This window comes from Boleophthalmus pectinirostris, unplaced genomic scaffold (assembly GCF_026225935.1).
Source record: "Boleophthalmus pectinirostris isolate CB_2022bp ecotype Guang Dong unplaced genomic scaffold, ASM2622593v1 HiC_scaffold_17, whole genome shotgun sequence".
NCBI lineage: Eukaryota > Metazoa > Chordata > Actinopteri > Gobiiformes > Gobiidae > Boleophthalmus > Boleophthalmus pectinirostris.
The window spans coordinates 22,219,448-22,241,549 of NW_026571115.1; the positions used below are offsets into that span (position 1 = coordinate 22,219,448).

The 22,102-nt window shown below is 39.4% G+C and overlaps 1 protein-coding gene across 2 annotated transcripts; it reads left to right on the top strand.

Annotated features, from left to right (window-relative positions):
- Positions 1–12,302: 12,302 nt before the first annotated feature.
- nfil3-2 (nuclear factor, interleukin 3 regulated, member 2) lies at positions 12,303–21,630 on the top strand. 2 transcript variants are annotated; one of them, XM_020937728.2, is made up of 2 exons: positions 12,303–12,571; positions 17,728–21,630. In XM_020937728.2, exon 2 carries the CDS (start codon positions 18,121–18,123, stop codon positions 19,879–19,881), a length of 1,761 nt encoding a protein of 586 aa, XP_020793387.1. In that variant the 5' UTR covers positions 12,303–12,571; positions 17,728–18,120; the 3' UTR covers positions 19,882–21,630. The 2 variants fall into 2 exon arrangements, with proteins under 2 accessions (XP_020793387.1, XP_020793394.1); XM_020937735.2 differs by lacking the exon at positions 12,303–12,571 and adding an exon at positions 13,757–13,926.
- The last annotated feature ends 472 nt before the right edge of the window (positions 21,631–22,102 follow it).

Sequence of the window (22,102 nt, forward strand, 5' to 3'; positions counted from 1 at the left end):
TTGAATCACTGGATTTATTTTATAAGTTTATTTAAAGACTCTCATGAGCTTTAAATCATGTCATGTCAGTCAAAAACATACACAGAGTTGTGTTTTGTTTCATTCATTCATGTCTGAGTAATTCGGTCTTGCTCCACCTCCTCTAAAGGAGTTTGTGAAAAGAAATTCAAATCGCACATCAAGAGCAGCTCGAGAGGTGACAGCTCTGTGCCGTTTAGAAAAAGTGCTTTTGGACAGCTCTCTTTTACTTATCGAGCAGGTCAAACATAGAATACAGAGCCTGCTCATATACGAGGCAAGGCAAGTTTATTTGTCCAGCAATTTGTACACAAAGTAATTGAAAGTGCTTTACAGAATAAGAAATACATCAAACTCACAATAAAAACACATCAAAACATAAATAATCATCATACAATTGAAAAGAGAGAGACATTAATGACATAAATTAGAGAGAAGAGAGAAGAGTGCGGAATGAAAACCTTTTAGTCATATGCACAGCTAAACAGAACCGTTTTGAGCTTGGATTTAAACAGAGTCAAAGCAGAAAACTTTCAACACTGGCAGCATTTTATAAAGCTTTAAAACAGTGGTTGTTCAATGGCCAAATATGTCCTATGGTTATCCAAATTACATTTTAATATTGAGGGGTTGTTGGTTTAACTCTTTAACTCTTCACTTTGAACTTCAAATAAACAGTTTGAAATGAATTGTGTGTACAGGGATTGTGTTGTATGTACAGTGAGTGTGCTGGTTTTATGTCCTTTTGTATGCTTGTTGCTGTACTTTTCCCTGTCCAGTAGATGATTTCACATAAACCTGCCAAGGGACTGAAGATGGAAATTAGCCACACTGTCTGTAATCCTTACATATTTAGATTTTAAATGTTCATTAATATGTGCTGTGGGAAGACCCGGGACACGCTAGAGGAACTATGTCTCTCTGCTGGCCTGGGAACGCCTTGGGGTCCCCCTAGAGGAGCTGGAGAAAGTGTCTGGGGTGAAGAAAGTCTGGGAGCCTCTGCTTAGACCGCTGCCCCCGCGACCCGGCCCCGGATAAGAGGAAGAAAATGGATGGATGGATAATATGTGCTGTCCCTTTACAAATAAATAAAGATTTTTTTATTTATTTTTTTAATCTTTATTATGAGTCTGTCTACATCAGGGTTGTCAAACTCAAATTCACAGAAGGCCAAAATTAAAAACTGGGACGAGGGCCAAACTAATATTTATTGAAAGATTTCAACAACATCTGCATGTTTTCTTTTCTTTCAAGATATGTAATGTTAAACCTTTTCTTATTAAAATAAATGTTTAATAATAGTTTTGCTTAAACATTGAATCTAGAACAAGCATAATATAAAATAATGACACAATTTAAAATAAAGAATGTCTCTATAGCCTATCTGTAGCCTGCGGGCCAGCTCTAATACATATTTTATATGATCTCATGGGCCAAATATAGTTATATCGTGGGCCAAATTTGGTCCCCGGGCCTGAGTTTGACATGTCTGATCTACATCTTTGAAGCTCACAATGCTCTGTTCCACTTGGTGAATTCATGAAGCTGTAGTTTTCTACCTTTTGTTCTGTAGAGATTTGCAATTAAATACTTAAGTTATCCAAATGAGAAAGTGTAATGAGCTTAAAAACACAGTGGAGCACTTCTTGTATTGTCACATTACAACAATGTTTTCTGTTTGAGAAAAGAAGTCGGTCTAAATAGGGACTGTGCAGTGGTTTGTGTGTTAAACATGTGTGGATGAAACAAAACTCAGACCATTACAACAGAGATGAGAAAATAGAGGAACACTGGCCCTTTCACAGTCCTCCATTCACGCAGTAATTAGCCAGCATTGAAAAGTATAGACACTAGACAAGGCATTGCTTTAGGTGCGTAGGCGTCCCAGACTTAACCAGTAAGCCAGTCTACCTTTCCCATTTACGTGAGGCAACCAGGCGGATCGTTTGAGGGTGCGTCTACAACACTTACACAAGACTCACTTCAGAAAACACTTTAATTATAGCAGGAGCCGGCGGCGAATTTGTACCATTCCAACCATGTAATTACATTCACTGTAACGCTTACGCAACCCGCAGTCAGTGGCCCACACGTTATGAGTTTGTTGCGTAAATAAACACAAACGTCTGCAATAGGCGTCAGGAGTTCTGATTCACGCCGCTAGAGGGCAGCAGAGACTAAAATGTGTGTTTGGAGTCTGTCACGTAACCTTTTATTTGTAACCTAGTCTTATTGGCAGCAGCAAAAGGAGTTGCTATTATTGGTATTAACAATATTTTTTTTTACAGTTATTAGATTGCTTATCATAATTATCTACATTTTTTTCAGAAACATGACATCTTTTATAATAATAATAATAATGTCTCTTGTGTGTTTAAAATTCCAATAATTTCAGAATCCAATATATGCAGATATATAAGACTAATATAAGCTGGGTAAATATTAAATATGAAAACTCAAATGAAATGAGATGAGGATTCTAATAATAGTGTGCCCACTCTGGGTGTGTCACTTACTGAGTCTGATCTCGCTGCATATTAAGAAGACAGTTACAACAGAGACAGGAATAGACCAGTGGGCGACTGGGGCTGCAGCTAAAATGGTTTTCTACATTTTTGACAAACTTAAATTAAAGGATCACTTTGGGGATCTCCAGAAGCAGTAATGTCTGAATGCTTTTATACAAATCTATATGCATTTTTTATTAACCAAATTTCTCAATAAACAAACAAAAAAGGCTAACAATAATAACAATAACCTGTAAGCTTGCATACTTTATTTTTTATTATTCTACGTACACTATAACATTCCTTAAGTAGATAAAAACTATTAAATTCATTGTTTACACATAGATCTATATTTTGTTTGCACCTAACAACAGCAGCAATTCATACACAGCGTAAGAGGTGATTCAAAAAATTAAAATAGCACTAAAATAAAATGTGAAAATGTAATTATATTTAACAATAATTTTTAAAAAGTGATGGTGAGAGGAAAACTCTTTGCAACACAAACATGCTGCCACCTCACCTCACACCCTCCCCCAGGTCTGCCCCCCTTTTTATCACTGAAAGGATGGAGCCTGTTGCTAGGCAGGCAGTGCGACAGTTGCCATGGGAACGCTCGCAGACGTTTCTGAAAGGGGGGAAAAACACAGGGGCTGGGGATAAGGATGGGGTGCAAAAAGAGGGAGTGATGCAGGGGCAGACAGTGATGGTGGAGGGGCTGCATCCGCTCAGCCAATCAGAGGGCTCCCCCAGCGGCACGTCTCTCCTCCAGCCCAACGAGGAACAAAGAGGAGTGCAGGGACACGCGTGCACAGGAATGGACTGCCATATTTGGTTTGTAGTATTTTTTTTTAGGCAACAAAGGTTTACATGAAAAAGCACTCCACAATGTATAAAAAAGCATAAAATTATATCAAGATTTCAAAAGAGTTATAGAAAAACACATTTCACATAGAGATTTACAAAGACCTTTTTTTCCTTTTCTTTTCTTTTGCGTGTACTGGCATTCAGAGTTGTAACCTTGTCACCTATTGCTTTTAGGGGTATAACGATATCCAAATATTTTCATGATATACATCTCACGGTATAATATTTATTGCGATATTTTGTGGAGGCTTACAAAACTGTTAATATGCTTCTTTTTCTTCTTAAAATGCCTTGACAAGAACTAATCCAAAGAACTAAGACTTAGAACTGTTATTTCTTCATGTAGTCTGCACTGAAATGGAGCAAAGGATCATGGTCTATGTATTTCTCTCTGTCTTTTTTTTTTTTTTTTAGCTATTGCTGTACTATAACTCTTAATTTAAGCAAAGAGACTTGTAATTTGATATATTGTGATGGTCCACGATATTATTGCGAGAAATTTGACAATGCAATATTACGATATTTCGATTATTGTTACATCCCTAATTGCTATCCCAACTTTCTGTGCTTTACACTTCCTAAAAACTGAAACTGAAATCATATGATGTTATTGTAGATCATTATTGTTATTGAATGTTCCTCAGTATGGCATTTAACGCTTTTATCTCCATGGAGATGACGTCACCAGGACCAACTAAGAGCTCAGATCTGTGAAAATGTTTGACCACTCAGTAAAAAAGGCATGTTAATATGTGCAGGCTAATCAAATAAATGCAAAATAGATTCTGAATTTCTTGTCATTTTGTGGAACTATTATTTATTTGTATATTAAAAATGGCGTTGCATTAACATGCTCATAGAGACAAGTAGGTAATGAACCCCCCACCTGAAACATTACATTAGTGCACCTTTAATAAAGTGGAGAATATCCTGTTTTGTGTCTCCCCTTACTGTCTCCGGGCAAAAAAAGAAAAAAAAAAAAAAAAAAAAGAAAAGAAGAAAACGCCTCTAAGTACCTGGATTTGCCAGATGAGGGGCAATTACAATGTTGTGATTTCACAGTCGGCCTCCATAAAAGTGATAAAAGTGTAAGATAGATTACATTTGTACTATCAGATAAGACTGCATGAGGTAAATTGCTTGTACACTGGCCATTAAACAACAGATGTGATTGCAGATAGAGCAAGATTGTGGAGTGGGGAAGATAAAGTAGCTACTATCAAATACATTAAACGCTCTGTCCAAGTTACACAAAATAAACACACACACACACACACCAGTTTTACTTTTGTTTTTGTATCAAACCTTTATAAGAAAATACCCGCCCATTACTGTTACACAACATTACAACATTTCCTCAACCGGCACTCAGATTCATACAACCAGAAAGATGAGTGTGACAGAAACATACACGATATACACGACATACACTCCAGTGTTGGGAAGGTTACTTTTAAAATGTATTCCCCTACAGATTACAGATTACATACCCCAAAATGTAGTTTGTAACGGAATCCATTAAATTACTTAAAGTGAGTAACGTAATCTGAATACTTTGGATTACTTGATTTGCTGTAGAGAAGCAAAGACGAGGACACTTGACAGTATTAATAATATTGTTGATAGAAGAGGAGGAGACACGTTGGGGCAGCATGGTTTAGTCCTGTTAAATCCTGTTTTAGTCCTGATTTAGTCCTGGTTTAGACCTGGTTTAGATCTAGTTTAGATCTAGTTTAGTTTAGATCTAGTTTAGACCTGGTTTTAGTCCTGGTTTAGTCCTGGTTTAGACCTGGTTTAGATCTAGCTTAGACCTGGTTTTAGTCCTGATTTAGATCTAGTTTAGACCTGGTTTAGACCTGGTTTTAGTCCTGATTTAGACCTGGTTTAATTTCCAGCAATAAGTGAAATTACTGGGAAAAAAAATAATAATAATAATAATGTGAAAACAGGAAAATATTTATTTCCACAAAGTAACTGTAATCCAATTACCACTCACTGAAACAGTAACTGTAACTGAATACAATTACTCATAATTTGTACTGTGATTACGTAACTCCGGTACATGTAATCTGTTACTCCCCAACACTGTACACAACATACACAACATACACAACATACACAACATACACAACATACACAACATACACAACATACACAACATACACAACATACACAACATACACAACATACACAACATACACAACATACACAACATACACAACATACACAACATACACAACATACACAACATACACAACATACACAACATACACAACATACACAACACACACAACATACACAACATACACAACATACACAACATACACAACACACAACATACACAACATACACAACATACACAACATACACAACATACACAACATACACAACACACACAACATACACAACATACACAACATACACAACATACACAACATACACAACATACACAACATACACAACATACACAACATACACAACATACACAACATAAACAACATACACAACATACACAACATACACAACATACACAACATACACAACATACACAACATACACAACATACACAACATACACAACATACACAACATACACAACATACACAACATACACACAACATACACAACATACACAACATACACAACATACACACACACAACATTACACAACATACACAACATACACAACATACACAACATACACAACATACACAACATACACAACATACACAACATGCACAACATACACAACATACACAACATACACAACATACACAACATACACAACATACACAACATACACAACATACACAACATACACAACATACACAACATACACAACATACACAACATACACAACATACACAACATACACAACATACACAACATGCACAACATACACAACATACACAACATACACAACATACACAACATACACAACATACACAACATACACAACATACACAACATACACAACATACACAACATACACAACATGCAGTCTTGGGGTTAAAAGGCCCATTTGTGCTATTTTCTGTTTCATGTTATGATGTTGTTTTCTCGTCAAAAACATACCTGGAGTTGTGTTTTGTTTCTGGATTCTTCTCTCAAACAGAAAACAATGTGTTCCACCTTGTCATGTCATGTGGTAATACAGGAAATGCTCCACTGTATTTTTAAACTCTATTCACCTTCACCAGAATCACTTGGATGATTTCTGACCTGGAATTGCCAATCTCTACTTCATCACATCATCAAAAGGTGGAACAGTATTTTAAGCTTTTGAGATGCAGATAAATGATAATAGAAGATTACTCAAACACGCTTGAATGAAACAAAACACAACTTCAGATACATTTTTGAAAAAGTAACAGCAGTCTAACCTGTCTTAAAACTGAACCTGTCCTGCATAAGATGGTAACTTTAAACATGTGAGCAGGACTACATCATTACACCATTTACATTAGACATGGGTGGAAATAATACAATGAAGGCTCATGAATCATATCTAATCATATAAATATGTAACCTGAATATGGTTTCTTTAATGTTGCTACTGGAAACAGACGTATTTATAAAAAGAAATTTAATCAGCGCCATGGCGACTTGAAGCTTATTGTACACGCCCAGAGAATAACTGGGTGGAATAGTAGTACTATATTATCACTTCTACAACTACTCTTGAGAATGAAATGAAGAAATGAAATACTCTAATGAGTGGTGGAATTTAAAGAAGTGAAAGTAGCAAAGTTCTGTATTTAGGTATATTTTGGGAATCTGTACTTTTAAAATGGATACTTTTATAAGCAACATTAGAGAGTAGGTATCTGTACTTTCTACTCCACTACATTTCTGAACTGGACTGAAAAGGAAAAGCATTTTTTATTATTGTTTGAGACCTAATGAAAAGGTTGGGGGTTTATTTTTAACAGTATTAACATCAGTAGCTTGACCAAACAAAAAACAGCTAAAAAAAAAAAAAAAAGTTCAATTGTTTCTGTTGAACAAAATTCAGCACAAATCTTTATCAAAATCACCACATTTGAAGCTTTATAAGATCTCAAAATCTGCCCAAAATACTTTTACCTTTTACTCTTTAAGTACATTTTTAAACTACTATACTTTTGGTTGATTTTTTTCATTTGATACTTTTACTTGAGTATTTTTTTTGCTCCAGTATCTGTACTTTTACTTAAGTAACAAAATTAAATACTTACTCTACTCTACCACTGCCTGTAACACAACACACTGACTGCATTTTCACTTTATAGGTCATTTTGGGAATCAGGTTCAGGGACTTTATTAGTACCAGTAGATTTGTTTTGCAATGAAAACAAAGAATGACCTCATACCATCACACACATGCAGACAGACCGGGCACCTGGAACCTTGGGCCTGAGGGGAGGAGCCTGCTGGAGACTCAACGCTCAGGTCATTCCCAGACCAACCTGCTCGTCTACTGACTAATCTGACTCTGTCTCATTTCCAAACCAAGAAAAAGGAGAGAGGAAAAGGTTATGGTTATGTTATTGTCTATATATGTAATTACTTTTCTGTAAATGTTACACAGTATGGTATTAAACTATATCCTGCTTTCTTTACGTAGAGATCTTTCTTAAGCATTCTTAATTGTAAAAGGGCTCACCTCTACACAGATCTGACTTGGAAGTTGTCATGCTTGTTAGACTTGCCATCTCTGGGCAAAAAAGACAAGACAAAGCAAGTAATCCCTGGATTTTGCAATATGAGGCAAATTCTGACTGGCCAAATAAGAGGCTCAAAGATGCAGCTTCATTTCTAAAGGTGGGTAGATTAACTTTTTACAGACATTAACCCCTGAGTTTATATTGATTTATGTAAATAATCACTTTGTGTGTTTTTGCCTTAAAATTAAGTTGATATTATTTATTTGATTATAGCAAAATCGGCATTGGGGGAATGTAGCTGCTATCTCATCTTATATCTTGAACCAAATGGTTTGTTGCATATTTGTGACAGTCGGCGATAAGGGGTTAAAAAATGATATTTTCTGGTATTTTTCTTGAAGCATACTTTTACTGCTAATTCAGTAAGATTTTTAGTGAAGAAACCATAGACCGTACAGTATATGGAAGTAACAGTAGCCTTATTTGAGTAAAGATTTTGGTTATTCTTCCCACTCTGAGTAAGTCAAGAGAAAAAGGATTTGTATTGACAATATGAAATGATATAAACATTTGCTCAGATCCTTGTTGCTCCAGATGTTACCAAAAATCCCTGGAAATACTTGAGCATGTTTTATTATACAATCCATTTTATTCACACCATTTTAGAAACATCCCATTATTCAGTTCCTGTGGAGGTAAGTGTTGAGCAGCTTCTGTTGCCACAGTGACCCTGGCCCTGACAGAGAAAGACTTGGCTTCCAATCTGCACCAACTTTCCTGTTTGACCATCATTCACTGACGCACCACATTCCTATGGGTGAAGTGTATTGCCCAATGACTGAACTTATTATACTTATAAAACCACCAAAGTTGCTGACAAAATCAACATAAATGGAACAGACTTCATCTCAGACCAGCACAAGTCTGTAACTACATGTTGGCAGCAGAAATGCCTTCTGTAGTTTGTGCTCCAGTGTTTCTGGTTCTGGTTCTCTGTGATGAGTTGCCCAGTACATAACATCAGTGCATGGGACGTATTCCAAAGTTGGATATTAGTTCAGTGAAGACACAATACAAGCCAAAAAAGCTTCTATGGGACAAATCATGAAATTCTCCCAAGGTCAGAGCACACCCCAGTGACATGTCAACAGGAGGAGTGGTGCACACAGCCAAACCTCAGACGCAAGAAGTGGTACAAGATGTTCCTCACAAAATACACACAGAAATAAATATGATGTGCAAAAGTGAGCAGGCCTTGTGTATTTTTACTTTTCACTTTAAGTGCAGTTTTAGTGCAGTACAACAAGGAATAAGAATTTGAATTGTATTTTTGCGAAGGAGAAAAGAACATTATAACATTATAATGTAACTTAAAGCTCACAAGAGTCAATTTTACCTAATATAGGACCTTTAAGAAGACATATTGTACTTCTGTCTGCAATATATATAATCCATGACACTGCTGGATCATCATATTATCATTTTAGACATTTTAAACATCATAACAATAATCTAAAATGACAAGAAACAAGTCCACTGACAGGTTGAGCCCAATGGGAGCTTGCCTTATGGTTCATTGTAAACACTGTCACAATCTGCATCTGTTGACCTACTTTAAGGACAGCGACAGATTAAGCAACATAGTAAAATTCAGTACAGAACTGTGGGAGTATACCAGTGGAGGTGAAAGTTGGGGTTGATCAGAAGCCTTCATAAATCACTCTAAATCCAACTTTGAGTGGAAATATGAGAAGGGAAAAGTCAGTTTTGCATAATAAGTCTCTCTTAATGTTTTTTTGCCGTCTTCAGGGTCATTTATAGTCATTATTTAGATCTGCTATATCCAAGGTTTACTCTCTTTTTCAAGGTGCTAAATTGCGTAAAACTGACTCTTGTGAGTTTTAAACCATATTATAATGTTGTTACCTCCTCCAAAAACATACCTGAAGTTGTGTTTCATTCACACATGTAACCTTTTATTATTAGACTGTCTACATCTCCAAAATTTTAAATGCTCTGTTTGAAATTCCAGGGATGAAATCATATAAATGATTCACAGTGAAGCACTTCTGATAAATATTACCACACAATATCACAAGGTGGAACAGAGTGTTTACTATTTGAGAGAAGAAATCAGCCTAAATATGCAGGGTTTGTGTGTTAAACAGGTGTGAAAGAAACAAAACACAGCTCCAGGTATGTTTGTGATGAGGAAACAAGCAAAGCAAAAACCAACAAACATAGACCAGAAAATAGAGTAATATGGGCTCTTGGTTTAGGCTTAATTTAGACCCGATTAAGATCTACTCGGAAAACCAAACCACTGGAATAGGCCAGAGTAACCCTTTTCAATTTAAATGCAGGCTTTTAGTGGTTAGTTAAATGGGAGCTAAAAACATAAAATAAAGTAGCTTATGCAATGGAAAAACTAGGCCAGGGTACTTTATATTGAAAGTATTTCCAGTACCTGCACTCCATTAATGATTCATTCCTCAGCCGTTTATTCCTTTATTCACAAAATAGTTTCAGGTTCAGTTAGTTAAGTATTCATTGTTATTATGAGCAGAGGTGTGGACTTGGGAGTCATGACTTGGACTCAAGTCAGACTTGAGTCACTATTTCTAGGATTTGAGACATGACTCCATAAAATAGTCTGAGAGCTGGGACTCGACTTGGACTTGAAGGTCAATGATTTGGGACTTGACTCGGACTTGAGGCCTGTGACTTGAGAAGACTTAATACTTCTCCTAAGAAATATATGTTTTTAGAAAATACTTTTCTCTTTACAATATAATAATAATATGTTAAATGAGGCACTTAATTTTACAAGAACAAACTGGAACATGTCACTCCCACTTTTCTGTTTGTTACTTTGGATGAAACTGAAGTACTGTGACACAGTATTCTCAAATGTACTACACTAATATACAGTACAATACAGTACAATACAGTAATATACAGTACAACAGAGTAAAACAGAGGGAACTACATAGAACATGTTCCATTAAAACAAACAAACAAACAAACAAACCTGTAATTAAGCACTTATAAATCTGAATTCTTTCTATTCTGACCATAATGATTCAAAATGAGCATTTCTACAACTATATAAATACTCATAAATAAATATACCATGACTATTTAAGTACAATTTAGTTTAAAATTCATATAAATTGCAAAAATCTAAGCTATATTTGGTACTTGAGTTTAAAGACTTGAAGTGACTTGAAGCTCAAAGCAGACAACTTGGGACTTGACTTGGACTTGAGGTCAAAGACTTGAGACTTATTATTATTCAATTCTTTTTATTGACTTTTATAAATGTTTAAACATACATAAACATAGCACAAAAACAACAACAAGACAGCAGGCAATTCCAAATGAAAGAAACAAAAAGTAAATAAATAAATAAATTAATAATAACATTACTGCATGTTATGTCACTATAGTGAACTACATGAAGCAAGTGAGCCACTACTTATCCAGATTCAAAATAAGATTCAAAGTAAAGGAGGAATGGCTGCCAGGTTTTATGGTAGTTTTGAATTGATCCATTTACAGTGTGTCGCAAGTGTTCGAGCTTTAAGTGGGACATGACTTCCTCCATCCAACGTTTAAAAGATGGTGGGGCTGCTTTCTTCCAACTAAACAGTATTAATCGTCTTGCAAGCAGCGTGATGAATGCTACTGCATCTGCCTGGTGAGGGGTCACTGGGATATTCGGAGGCACAACCCCAAATAGAGCTGTTCCACAATTTGCTACGATATCAAAGACTTGAGACTTAATTGAGACTTGCAAAACAATGACTTGGTCCCATGCTGATTATTAAAATTCTGGAAAACCCTGTACTACTCGTGAAGTAAAACTGCAAAGAAGTGTTATAATATTATCTCATTGTAGCTACAGTAAATATTGGACTGGAGGAATATTTTGTACTTGTTTATTTGCAGATGTGAATATGATATGATAGTAAACAGAACTCAGAATACTGTGGGACTGGAGGTGGAGCTGAAATGGCTTTTGCATGAGGCCCGTATCCCACAAGGTTATGTCAAGTGGCGCAGTTCTCAAGTCTTGTTTTGGTCTTTCACTGCTATGACACACTGTAAGGTTTTGACAGTGGCCCCTCCCCTTTGCTCATAACCCCTCCCACTGTCTAATTTACTGCGACGAGATTGGTTGAGCCTACAGAGGGAGGGCCAAAGCGGAGAGAAACAAAAACGTGACTAGGCACCCAAAGCGTCCTGTTATGCAACAACTGACCTACTAACATACATTTGGAGAGTCGGAGAGCGGCGCTGCGCGAGAGGGAGCGCCAGAGAGAAAGGAGGAACTAGAGAAGAGAGAGAGGGAAACTGGAGCGGCTCCGTAACATGACGTGTGGAGTGCGTTGAAAACAAGCTCTAAATACTCATGCGTGTACCTGCGCTAATAGGACATCTTTTCAAAGTCACGTAGGGTGCGTAACTGCAAACAGGACTGTGCGTAAAGATTCTTCATTGGAGTCAAGTCAGAGGAATTGGAGAGGAAAAGGTGAGTTTGTCAATATGTATGTTTTAGGTGTGTTTGTACAAGGTGCAGCCACGCATTACGCATGAAACGTGGCGCAGGATGATCTAGTGTTTGTTTTGGGTCATTTCTCGAAGTTCAAGCGACCCTCTCCGAAATATTTTTTACTAAATGCAAAACATATAATTAAACATGTTAAAGAGAGGTGAGGTGAGGGGGTGATGAATCAAGACAGTGTGGGTTGATATTTCGGATGTGTGCCACTCGCAGCGAAATGAGGTCAACGCTTCTAAGTGCTTTTGCTCTTCTGCACTGTTGAGACTTTTGACTTTGGTGCTCCAGGAGACGTGACCCGCTCTGATTACGCACACATTATACACCACTTGGATTATATTATGCATGTAGAGTAATGCACGTGAATGCCATTTGTTCCTCAATAATACATTAGTCAGGTGTGGGTGCTATTATTAGAGACACTTTTACCATGGTAGCTGTGCTTGTTTGCGTCATTATTTATCTTGCATAGTATTTTAATTCTGTTCTGCTGCTTTGGTTCACGGTGATTTAAAACTGCTTGGCTTAAAAATAGTTAAACCACCTGCTATTTACCAAGCTGTAAGTTTGTTTAAGTATTTTTTTTGTCAGTGGGTCAAGTCAGAAGTTACATATTGTGTTGTTTATTTTTCAACTTTGTATTATTTATTGCGTGTTTCCTTCTTCTTCTTCTTTTTTTTTAAACACTGTTTTTGCCTGCGTGCATGTAATGGCTTCCATTTTCACATTTTCAACTTTCAACATTGCGCACGTGTCAGTCTTATTCAATTCTAGTTAATTGCCTATAATTAGCCTATTATTACACAGGCCTAGATCTTACATGTGCGGGGAGGGAGCGCGCCCTAAGTAGCACTGAGCTCCTTTTGGGGTTAGTAGGCTAGCGGAGGCAGACAACTGGAAAAATCCCATGCAGGCACAGGACACACTTCTGCGCGTCACGTGTAGCGCTCTTTGTAAAGGTTAACGCGGCTGCGCTTGTACTGTGCAGCCTCTCCCTCTCTCTCTCTCTCTCTCTCTCTCTCTCTCTCTCTCTCTCTCTTCTCTCTCTCTCTCTCTCTCTCTCTCTCTCTCTCTCTCTCTCTCTCTCTCTCTCTCTCTCTCTCTCTCTCTCTCTCTCTCTCTCTCTCTCTCTCTTTCTCCGAGCTTAACCCTTTAGTGGCAGTCTCGCGAACAACAACGCGAGCCAGCACACAGCGGCATGCTACAGGCACTACTACTTATCTGCGCTCCCGGATATAATCTTCACGCTTATATCAATTGGATAAGGGCTGGGCTTAGACAAAGGAGAAGAATGGGTGAAGTTCACAGAACTGGGCTACAATGAGGTGAGGTTTTCTCTGTTCCAAACATCTGGACCAAATGTGGGTCAAGGGTGTACTTGATGTTCCTTGTGTTCTTAAGTGTTACTAGCTGCATTCATTTCCATTTTATTCATTGTTAAATTCACATCTATTAATGTGTATGTAGGAACAGAATAGAGGCTTTTTGTAGCGCTGCTGGATCCTACAGTTGGATTCACGCGGTTGCCTTGGATGACTGAGGATAAGATTAAATATGCATGAAGACGATTTGTCAGACAGTGCAACAAAGGACGCATGCTGGGGAATATACCTCACCCAAGACTGTGTAAGCTTTAGGAAAGAATGTTGCATTCTTTGGGCCAGACCAATATGATCAAATAATGTGCTATGCCCTTTATATGAACCTGGGCTGTTGGGACTCCTCTGACTGCTGTAGCCTATAGCAGGGGTCCACATGTGAGCAGGTGAACTGTTGCCATGTGATGGTCAAGTGTGGGGCTCTAGTCTGTTTGTCTGTACAGGTCATGTAAAGACTTGCAATGCAGGTGACCTATGGAACTCTCCTCAAGATCATTTTAAGATATAAAAGAAACCGTCAAAACTGTTTAACAATAGAATGAATAATATTTACATATAATAGGATCCATTGTTGATGAGCCTATAGATTCATAGCAAGCAGAACAAATATATATATAATTATATTATCTTATAATAAACTGTATAATAACCTAGGGGAAAAAAATACATTTTTGATATAAGATACTGAAAGGGTCTTTGTTATTGTCCCTATTAGGTGGATCCGCCAAATAATATCAAATAACCATACTTACAAAATGTTGGTAAAAAATAATCAGTCATGTGTAATACTATAAACAAATGTTATAACTTGCATAAGATGTGAATGAAATAATTAAATTGGATTGAAGAGCGGATTATGCAATAGATGGAAACCCGTTGTCGACAGCAATGCTGTGGCGCAGCGTGCTTTGAAGAGGTGTGTGCCAATTGGTTGGCGTGCACAGTGGGTCTCTATGCCAGCTATAAATGTAGGTCACATTAGTCTAGTGGGAGGGGGAGCCGCCCCTGGCCACAAACACCCAATGCAAACCCTACAAAAATAAATCCTCACCCACCATAACAAAGAGAGGAGATGTGAGCCTAAAATGACTTCCAACTGCTGCTGTAAATCAGGATTAGATTGTGTTCATGGAGTACTTCTACATCAGCCGTAGACAGTGGATGTAATTGGGAAGATAATACACAGAAAGTATTTGTGGGCACATGTGTGATGATAAAAGATGAGGGCCATGCTTTGTTAAGGTGCTGTGGTCGGTGAAGGCAGAGAGGCAAATTACAGTGGCGTTTAGTAGGCCAAGGGAACACATGTGACTAGTGCAACACATGGCCTGAGTCAGTGCTCTGTGAGGGAGGCCGATTTGGACATGCGCTCTTCATGGAAGAGGTCACACTGGACTCCGCCTTATTGGCATGTTGCCTTTTGCTTTAGGATTTTCCTGGGAAGATAAAAAGTTACCCCCAGACTTGGAATTCAGGCAGCCCCACCCTAAGAGCTGACCCCCCAACCCTGCCCCACGTGCCTCACATCGCATTCTTCCCAAGGGGAGGAGGGAGAACTTCTTTTCTCTGAAGTGGTGCCCCCGTCTTGATTTTATTTTAGCCCTGCTCCCATTTCCTGAACCACTGTGCAGCAACACGTGTGTGGTTGAACTGGCTGAGCTGTGTCCAAAGCCTACTGCCACATTTAGACTTGTGGTGCGGTGCCTGTGGTAGTGTGAGCGAGTGCAACTTGGATTCTTTTACTGTGCTATCATTCCAGTAGTGCCACAGTGGGCCAGTGATGACATGTGAAGAATATATGACAAATACAGGGCGCAATCTAGGTCAAGCTATGAAAATAAGATGGATCCTGTATTAGCAGACACACAGTCAGGCTCACTGTGTGTTATACAATTATTATAAATTATTAATATATGTGATATCATTCAGAGTCAAAAGTTAAATTCCCTTGCGCAGGACCGATCAAGCTGAAGACCAACAGTTTAAGCAGCTTTTAACACGAATTTTAGATTTGGAATGTAACATTATGTCACTTAAAACTGAGTCATCTTGTGCAATGATTCTTTCCTGATGTAACAGGCCCGCAGAGGAGTGTCAAAATTGCTCACTCATTCATGTGAACTTCATATATTAACAGTAGAGAAATGGTTGTTTGACGTCAGAGGCTTTGCATGAGTTTGGCCTGAATATATGACACGATTGGTCACCCTTTCTGTTTTTCTTCTTTTGTTACTATGGGTGACACGTTCTTTCTACTGGAGCAATACCAACATTGTCACAACTGGTGTCATCCCCACCCTCTCCACTCCATATCCCCCTGTCCCCAGCAATAACCACATTTCCTCCTCTTTGTTTTCCTTCCATTTCCATTGTCTATGCTTCACTAGTCTAGCCTGGACCTCTTGCTATATTTAGACATGCCTCACTTGTCCATGTAACCCTCTTTTTGTCCTTTTGTGTCACTTTCCCCAATCTCTGCCCTGACCTATAATCAGCAATGCGCTGTACAGTGAAGGCAGCACCCACACGTGATTACTATGTTGGGCCGGGCCGTTTCTGGGTCAGTGGGACACAGGAAGAAAAAAAAAAGTCTATACCCTCATTCTTCTATGTTCCCGTGCTCAACTAGAACCTGTAAATGCCTCATGGGATCTATGTTTAACTCTGAAGGATGTCCTTAGATTTGTTAGTTTAGTCTTCAGTTTTATGTTGTAGCTTTTCCTGATTTTGGGCAAAATGTGTTTGTAATGGGTGCTTGCATCTGTAGTTACATAATGGGGTTGGATACAGATTAAACATAGAAAAATCTGTTGTATGAAGATTAGAAATTATAGACAGATTACAGATAATAAAATGTATTTTAGTTTGACAAAGCTGCAGCATGCTCCCATAGCTTTTAATCCACTTTATCAAAATATATAACCCACACAATCACATTTTCTGACCATTGTTAAATTGATTAATTTTTTTTTTTTCACATGGCAATTTTAACATGTTTGCATTTATGAGCTGCTGGAAAAGAGACTATTGTGTTTTGCCCATAGGTAAAAAGCTAATCATGTTGTTCCAACCCAAGCCCCACCCCCTTCCTCTGTGTGAGCCCCATGACCTATATTTACCAATGCTTAAAGCTCCACCTTCCAGCTGCTGTGACTCTTCAACACCTTTTTTTTCTATTCTAGACATAGATTTTTTATCCTTGATCAGCCCTGGCTGCTATCGCTGATGCCTTTGTCTGCCTTATCTGCTCACTCTGCATCATCGATTTGGCATTGACTTGTTTTGGCCGAGAATGCTGCTACATTCCTCTGGGGATGAAAGGGTGGGAGAAGAACGTCTGGATTTTAGCTGTGGGTTGTCTTACGAGTCTTAGGAGGACACAAATCAGTAAAACTCATTTTGGTTTGTTCAGATAGAGAAATTGATGTGGGAAAGAATTTGGTTGCCTACTTTGAATGAACCCATTGCACATTGCATCACAGAAGTCAACATCAACACGCCAGGTCAAAGTTCAGGGGTCATAAGCTGCAGACAGAGCACATCAATGGTGGGGTCATGAGGTCAGACTAGAGCGTCTAGAGCCCATTCATTGGTTGCCAAGGGTGAGGCAAAAAGTCAAAGCCAAAAATGTCCGAGCAGCAAAGGAAGACTGCAACTCTGACTAATAACTCTGCATTAGGGCAGTTCTGGTTAGCCTTGAATTTAAAGCATGGATTAACATATCTTTTTATGTTTTTGTCTCCACAGCCTTTCATCTGGACTACAGAGAGAGGAGAGAGCCACGTGGTCCCAGGGAGACTGACGTGCAGAGGTAGACGGCTGACCCACATCCTGCTGTTTCTGGCAAGACCCAGGACACCATCAGCTTGGCTCTGTGTGCTTCTCTGAAGTTCAATGTTTGACAACTAGCAACTCACAAGATAAAGAAGACTACTGCACATAGTCTAGCCTAAACCAAACAGTAAGCGGATAGATGACGGTCACTACTGCTGAAATCCAGCTGTTTCTGATCTTCTTGGCTAACTTGGACACTTAGCTCATTGGACTTTCTGGCATTCATCTGCACCAGCACTGTGACACACACATCTCTAAATAATCCTACATTCAGCCGCCATTCAATCTGGCTACTATTTGGCAAGAATGGAAAATTTAACTAATGCTCTGAAGACATTAAACAAAAGCCCAGGGAATAACATGAGTTGTATGGAAACCTTTTCGGGTTATGATGACTCCCTCTCTCCTTTGCCTGCTGCTCGCATTGGGAGACTTGTCAAACCCAAACCTAATGTCACCTGCAGGCGGAAGAGGGAGTTCATTTCTGATGAGAAGAAGGACGCCTCTTACTGGGAGAAGCGGCGCAAGAACAATGAGGCCGCCAAGCGCTCGCGGGAAAAGAGGCGTCTCAATGACATGGTTCTGGAGAACCGGGTCATGGCTCTTAATGATGAGAACGTGCGACTGAAGACAGAGCTGCTCCAGCTCAAGCTGCGCTTTGGCCTCATCACCACGGCCTCATACATGGAAAAGAGCCAGCAGATCGCAGGCAACAGCGCTAACATGAATGGTAGCACTTCCTCTGCCTCATCCACATCCTCCACTCAGTACTATACCAACGGTTACTCCAGCTCTCAGGTCACAATCAATTCGGACTCCTCTGAAACTGAGCAATCCGTGCGCAATGAGAGCCTTCGGCAGCTGGTCAAATACTCCCCACGTGGTTCTCTGTCCGACATGTCAGATGGTTCGTCCAGAGACAGTCCAGAGCCTATTTCATTTGAGATCAAACAGGAAGGAGACAGACTAGAGATGGACATCGCCAATGGCACTACAACTCAGATCATGTTTAACATTCACCGAGGTCTGTCCTCTGTGCCTACCCACCATCAAATCCAGCAGCACTCTCAGGACCTGGAGACGGCCTATCAAACTCATTTTCCCCAACAGCCACCAGCACCTGTCTCTCCAGTGCACACACTGAACCAGGCAGCCCCCAACCCCCCCGCAGCCCAGCGCAGTGTCATCCTGTACGGCTCCAGCAGCAGCTCTTATGGTGTGGATGTAGCCCGGTCTCAGGAGGGGGAGATGCAGGCAGTCCTGAAGCACAGTAACCAGCTCAGCTCAAACCCTCCCCAGTGCTCCTCAGACACACTGAACGAGGCGACGAAACAGCTGGAACAGAAATCTGCTGGGTCCCCTTCATATGAGCTCCCAGACAGCCACAATGAACCTGGGAATGGACAAATGTACCAGGTGTGCCAACCTCCCCCGAAGCATCCCCAGTCAGACCATCAGGAGAGTGAGTTAACTGCTCAGCTCCTACAGGCCCAGGGCAGCCTTTCTCATCTATACCAGCAGCTTCAGCAGCCTCACCACCCTTACCTCAGTGCGCAAGAGGAGCAGGAGCCCCCTGAGCTGTCCTATGAGGGCAGCCCTGAGGCTGCAGCCTTCTATCATCAAGGCCAGCGCGCCTGCACATCCAGTGATGGAGACCCCCGCAGCTCTGACAAAGAGGCGTCCACTGACGATGAGTCTCCTTCGTCCTACTGCTCCGATCAGCACCGTTCTAGTGTGCATCCTGCCTCGCCTTACCCTTTCCAAGGGGCCTCCCTGTCCCGGGATGCCCCCTGTGAAGTAAAGGGCACTGCACTGCCCCACAAGCTCAGACTGAAACATCGCGCCATGAGTACAGGAAGCAATGGCAGCTCAGGCCAAGAGTCCCCAACAAGTCCCCCCTCTGCCACACCCCCTCCCTTACCCCAGCACCCCTATTTATCACTCTCACCCCAGCCGAACATTAAGCTAGAGTGCCAGGGCTCTGCCCAGACCTGTGCCCTTGATGGGACTCAGAGGGATTCTATGAGAAAAGAGGCAGGTGGACGACGACACAAGAGGCGGGACTAAACCTAAGCACTTGGACCTTGACCCTTTGCCACCATGCCTTCCCCATGATTTAAACTCTGGCCATTTAGACAAAGATGAGTCGTAACTGGCCCCTAATGTCACTGAAAGGCTGCACTTGTAGGGTTGTATATTTGTATATATTGTACAGATGTGTCATTTTTTTCATATTTCCCATTCTAACAAAAGCACTTTTGTTTGTGACGAGAAGAGGAATGGAACTGCCCACTTTTCTATTTGTCATCAAATATTATTGTATGCCAGTAAGGGCAGATTTTCGATCACTTACAGTTAAGAATGTAGGGTAATGGAAGCTTTGAGCGATACCAATTTGAGACATATCTAACAAAAACATTGTACGCCTTAATGAGAGTCAAATGCAAATACATGACCAAAGAAACACAGCACGAACACTACACAGGTTCCATCCCTCTTCCCAGACGCTACCTCTGCCAGCCCTTAGTCACCCACCATCTCCATATCAGAGAAGATCACCATCATCTTTATTTTTAAGCACTTGGGTTTTGTACTTTCTGAAATGTATGGATATATGTTAGAAATATATATTTTACAAATAAATTTGAATACAAATTCAGCAAAAATATGTCTGTATTGGTAAGATTTTGAAAAGGGTCATCTATTATGGATCCAATCACTGTACAGCTATAGTGTGTACTTTGGGCCCTTTATATGATTGTTAAGCTTTAGCATTAATCACTTGTTGATGCCCTGTTTACACAGAATCTGCTGTCCTGTTGGGACTGGCACAGCACTGAATGGAAAACATGGTGTTTTTGAGGCAAAGACCTCATTAAAATGTTTGACTTTTCTTGACCTTTAACCAGCCTTTAACTATTTGGTGGAATCACCAGCTGCAGGCTTCAAGCCTCCTCCTTATTTGAGCTTTATCACACCTTGATTTGGTTTCATTCACTTGCCCATTGTATTTATTTCCTTCTGTACATGCCCATCACTGTAGAAAAGCCCACAGGGACATAGACCCCAATATGTCAGAGCTTTGGAAACCACCTGGACTCACACTACAATGCACTGATGCATGTTTACTGATCAGATAAACTCATAAACTCTCTATTGCCAATAGAAAAACCCTAATGTGAGCTTAGACTTGAAAAAGGAACCATGTCTCATTTATTAGTAATGGGAAGGTATGTTAGCTGTGATTGGACAGCATAAGTCTAGATTACCATGGTTCTCTTTAAAATAAAAAGTACTGCGGACATGAAGACATTATGCAGTAACATTTCCCCTTGACAATCTCCAGAGTCTATTGACACAGACAGGGATCCCCTCCTTGTAGACTCCTATTATAAGTGTACACCTGGCAGTATATATTAAGTCCTGCACTGGAATGGAAGGTCTATGTACCATGTTCGGCTTTTTGTGTATAAATGTAAAGCCCCCTGCCCTGGAGCAACACTGTAATGTTTTTGGTTGATTTTCTACATTTTCAAAGTGTTGTTCTTCTTCTACTGTGTCTTTTGACTGTGCTGTATTTGCCTCATTCCCCTCCCCGTTCCAAGTGTGTATTAATGATTTGTTTGTGGTTTTGCCGATGTATTATGGGAACAGCCAGTGGAGTATAAAACCGGCAAACTTGGTGTTAAGCGGTGGTGGTGGTCCAGGTCATTGCCATCACTTCTTTCTTTAACATGTATGTAAACACTAAAGTTCATTGTGGAAGATGGGAGCATTTCAAAATTGAAAATACAAATAAAAAGAATGTTGAACATATCTTGATAAAAGACTTGTCTTGCTGTTTATTTAATACTGTCCTGTATAAAAAAAATACATCTTACACTACACTATTTACTACAGTAGACATTGATAAGTGTAAAAATAAGAAACCAGTACAATATATAATGTAATTTTTAGAAATATTTCACACAAAATTGAGTAATGTCATAGTTTATATTCGATTAGGTCAAATCAAACACTATAAATTACTTTTAATTACAGACATGTTATTGAGTAGCAAACACAGGGAGAGCCAAAAACGTTCCAGATTGGATGACCTCATTCATTAAATCAGGGTGATATAACAAAAAGATGACTCATTATTTATTTTCCTCAATCAATCAATCAATCAAAAAATGCCTATTTGGTTTCATGTAGTCATATTAGAAACACATAAAATGTCTTTCAATATTAATTTCCTAAGCACAAACAATACAGCTTTTTAACCAAAGCCAAACCACACACACTT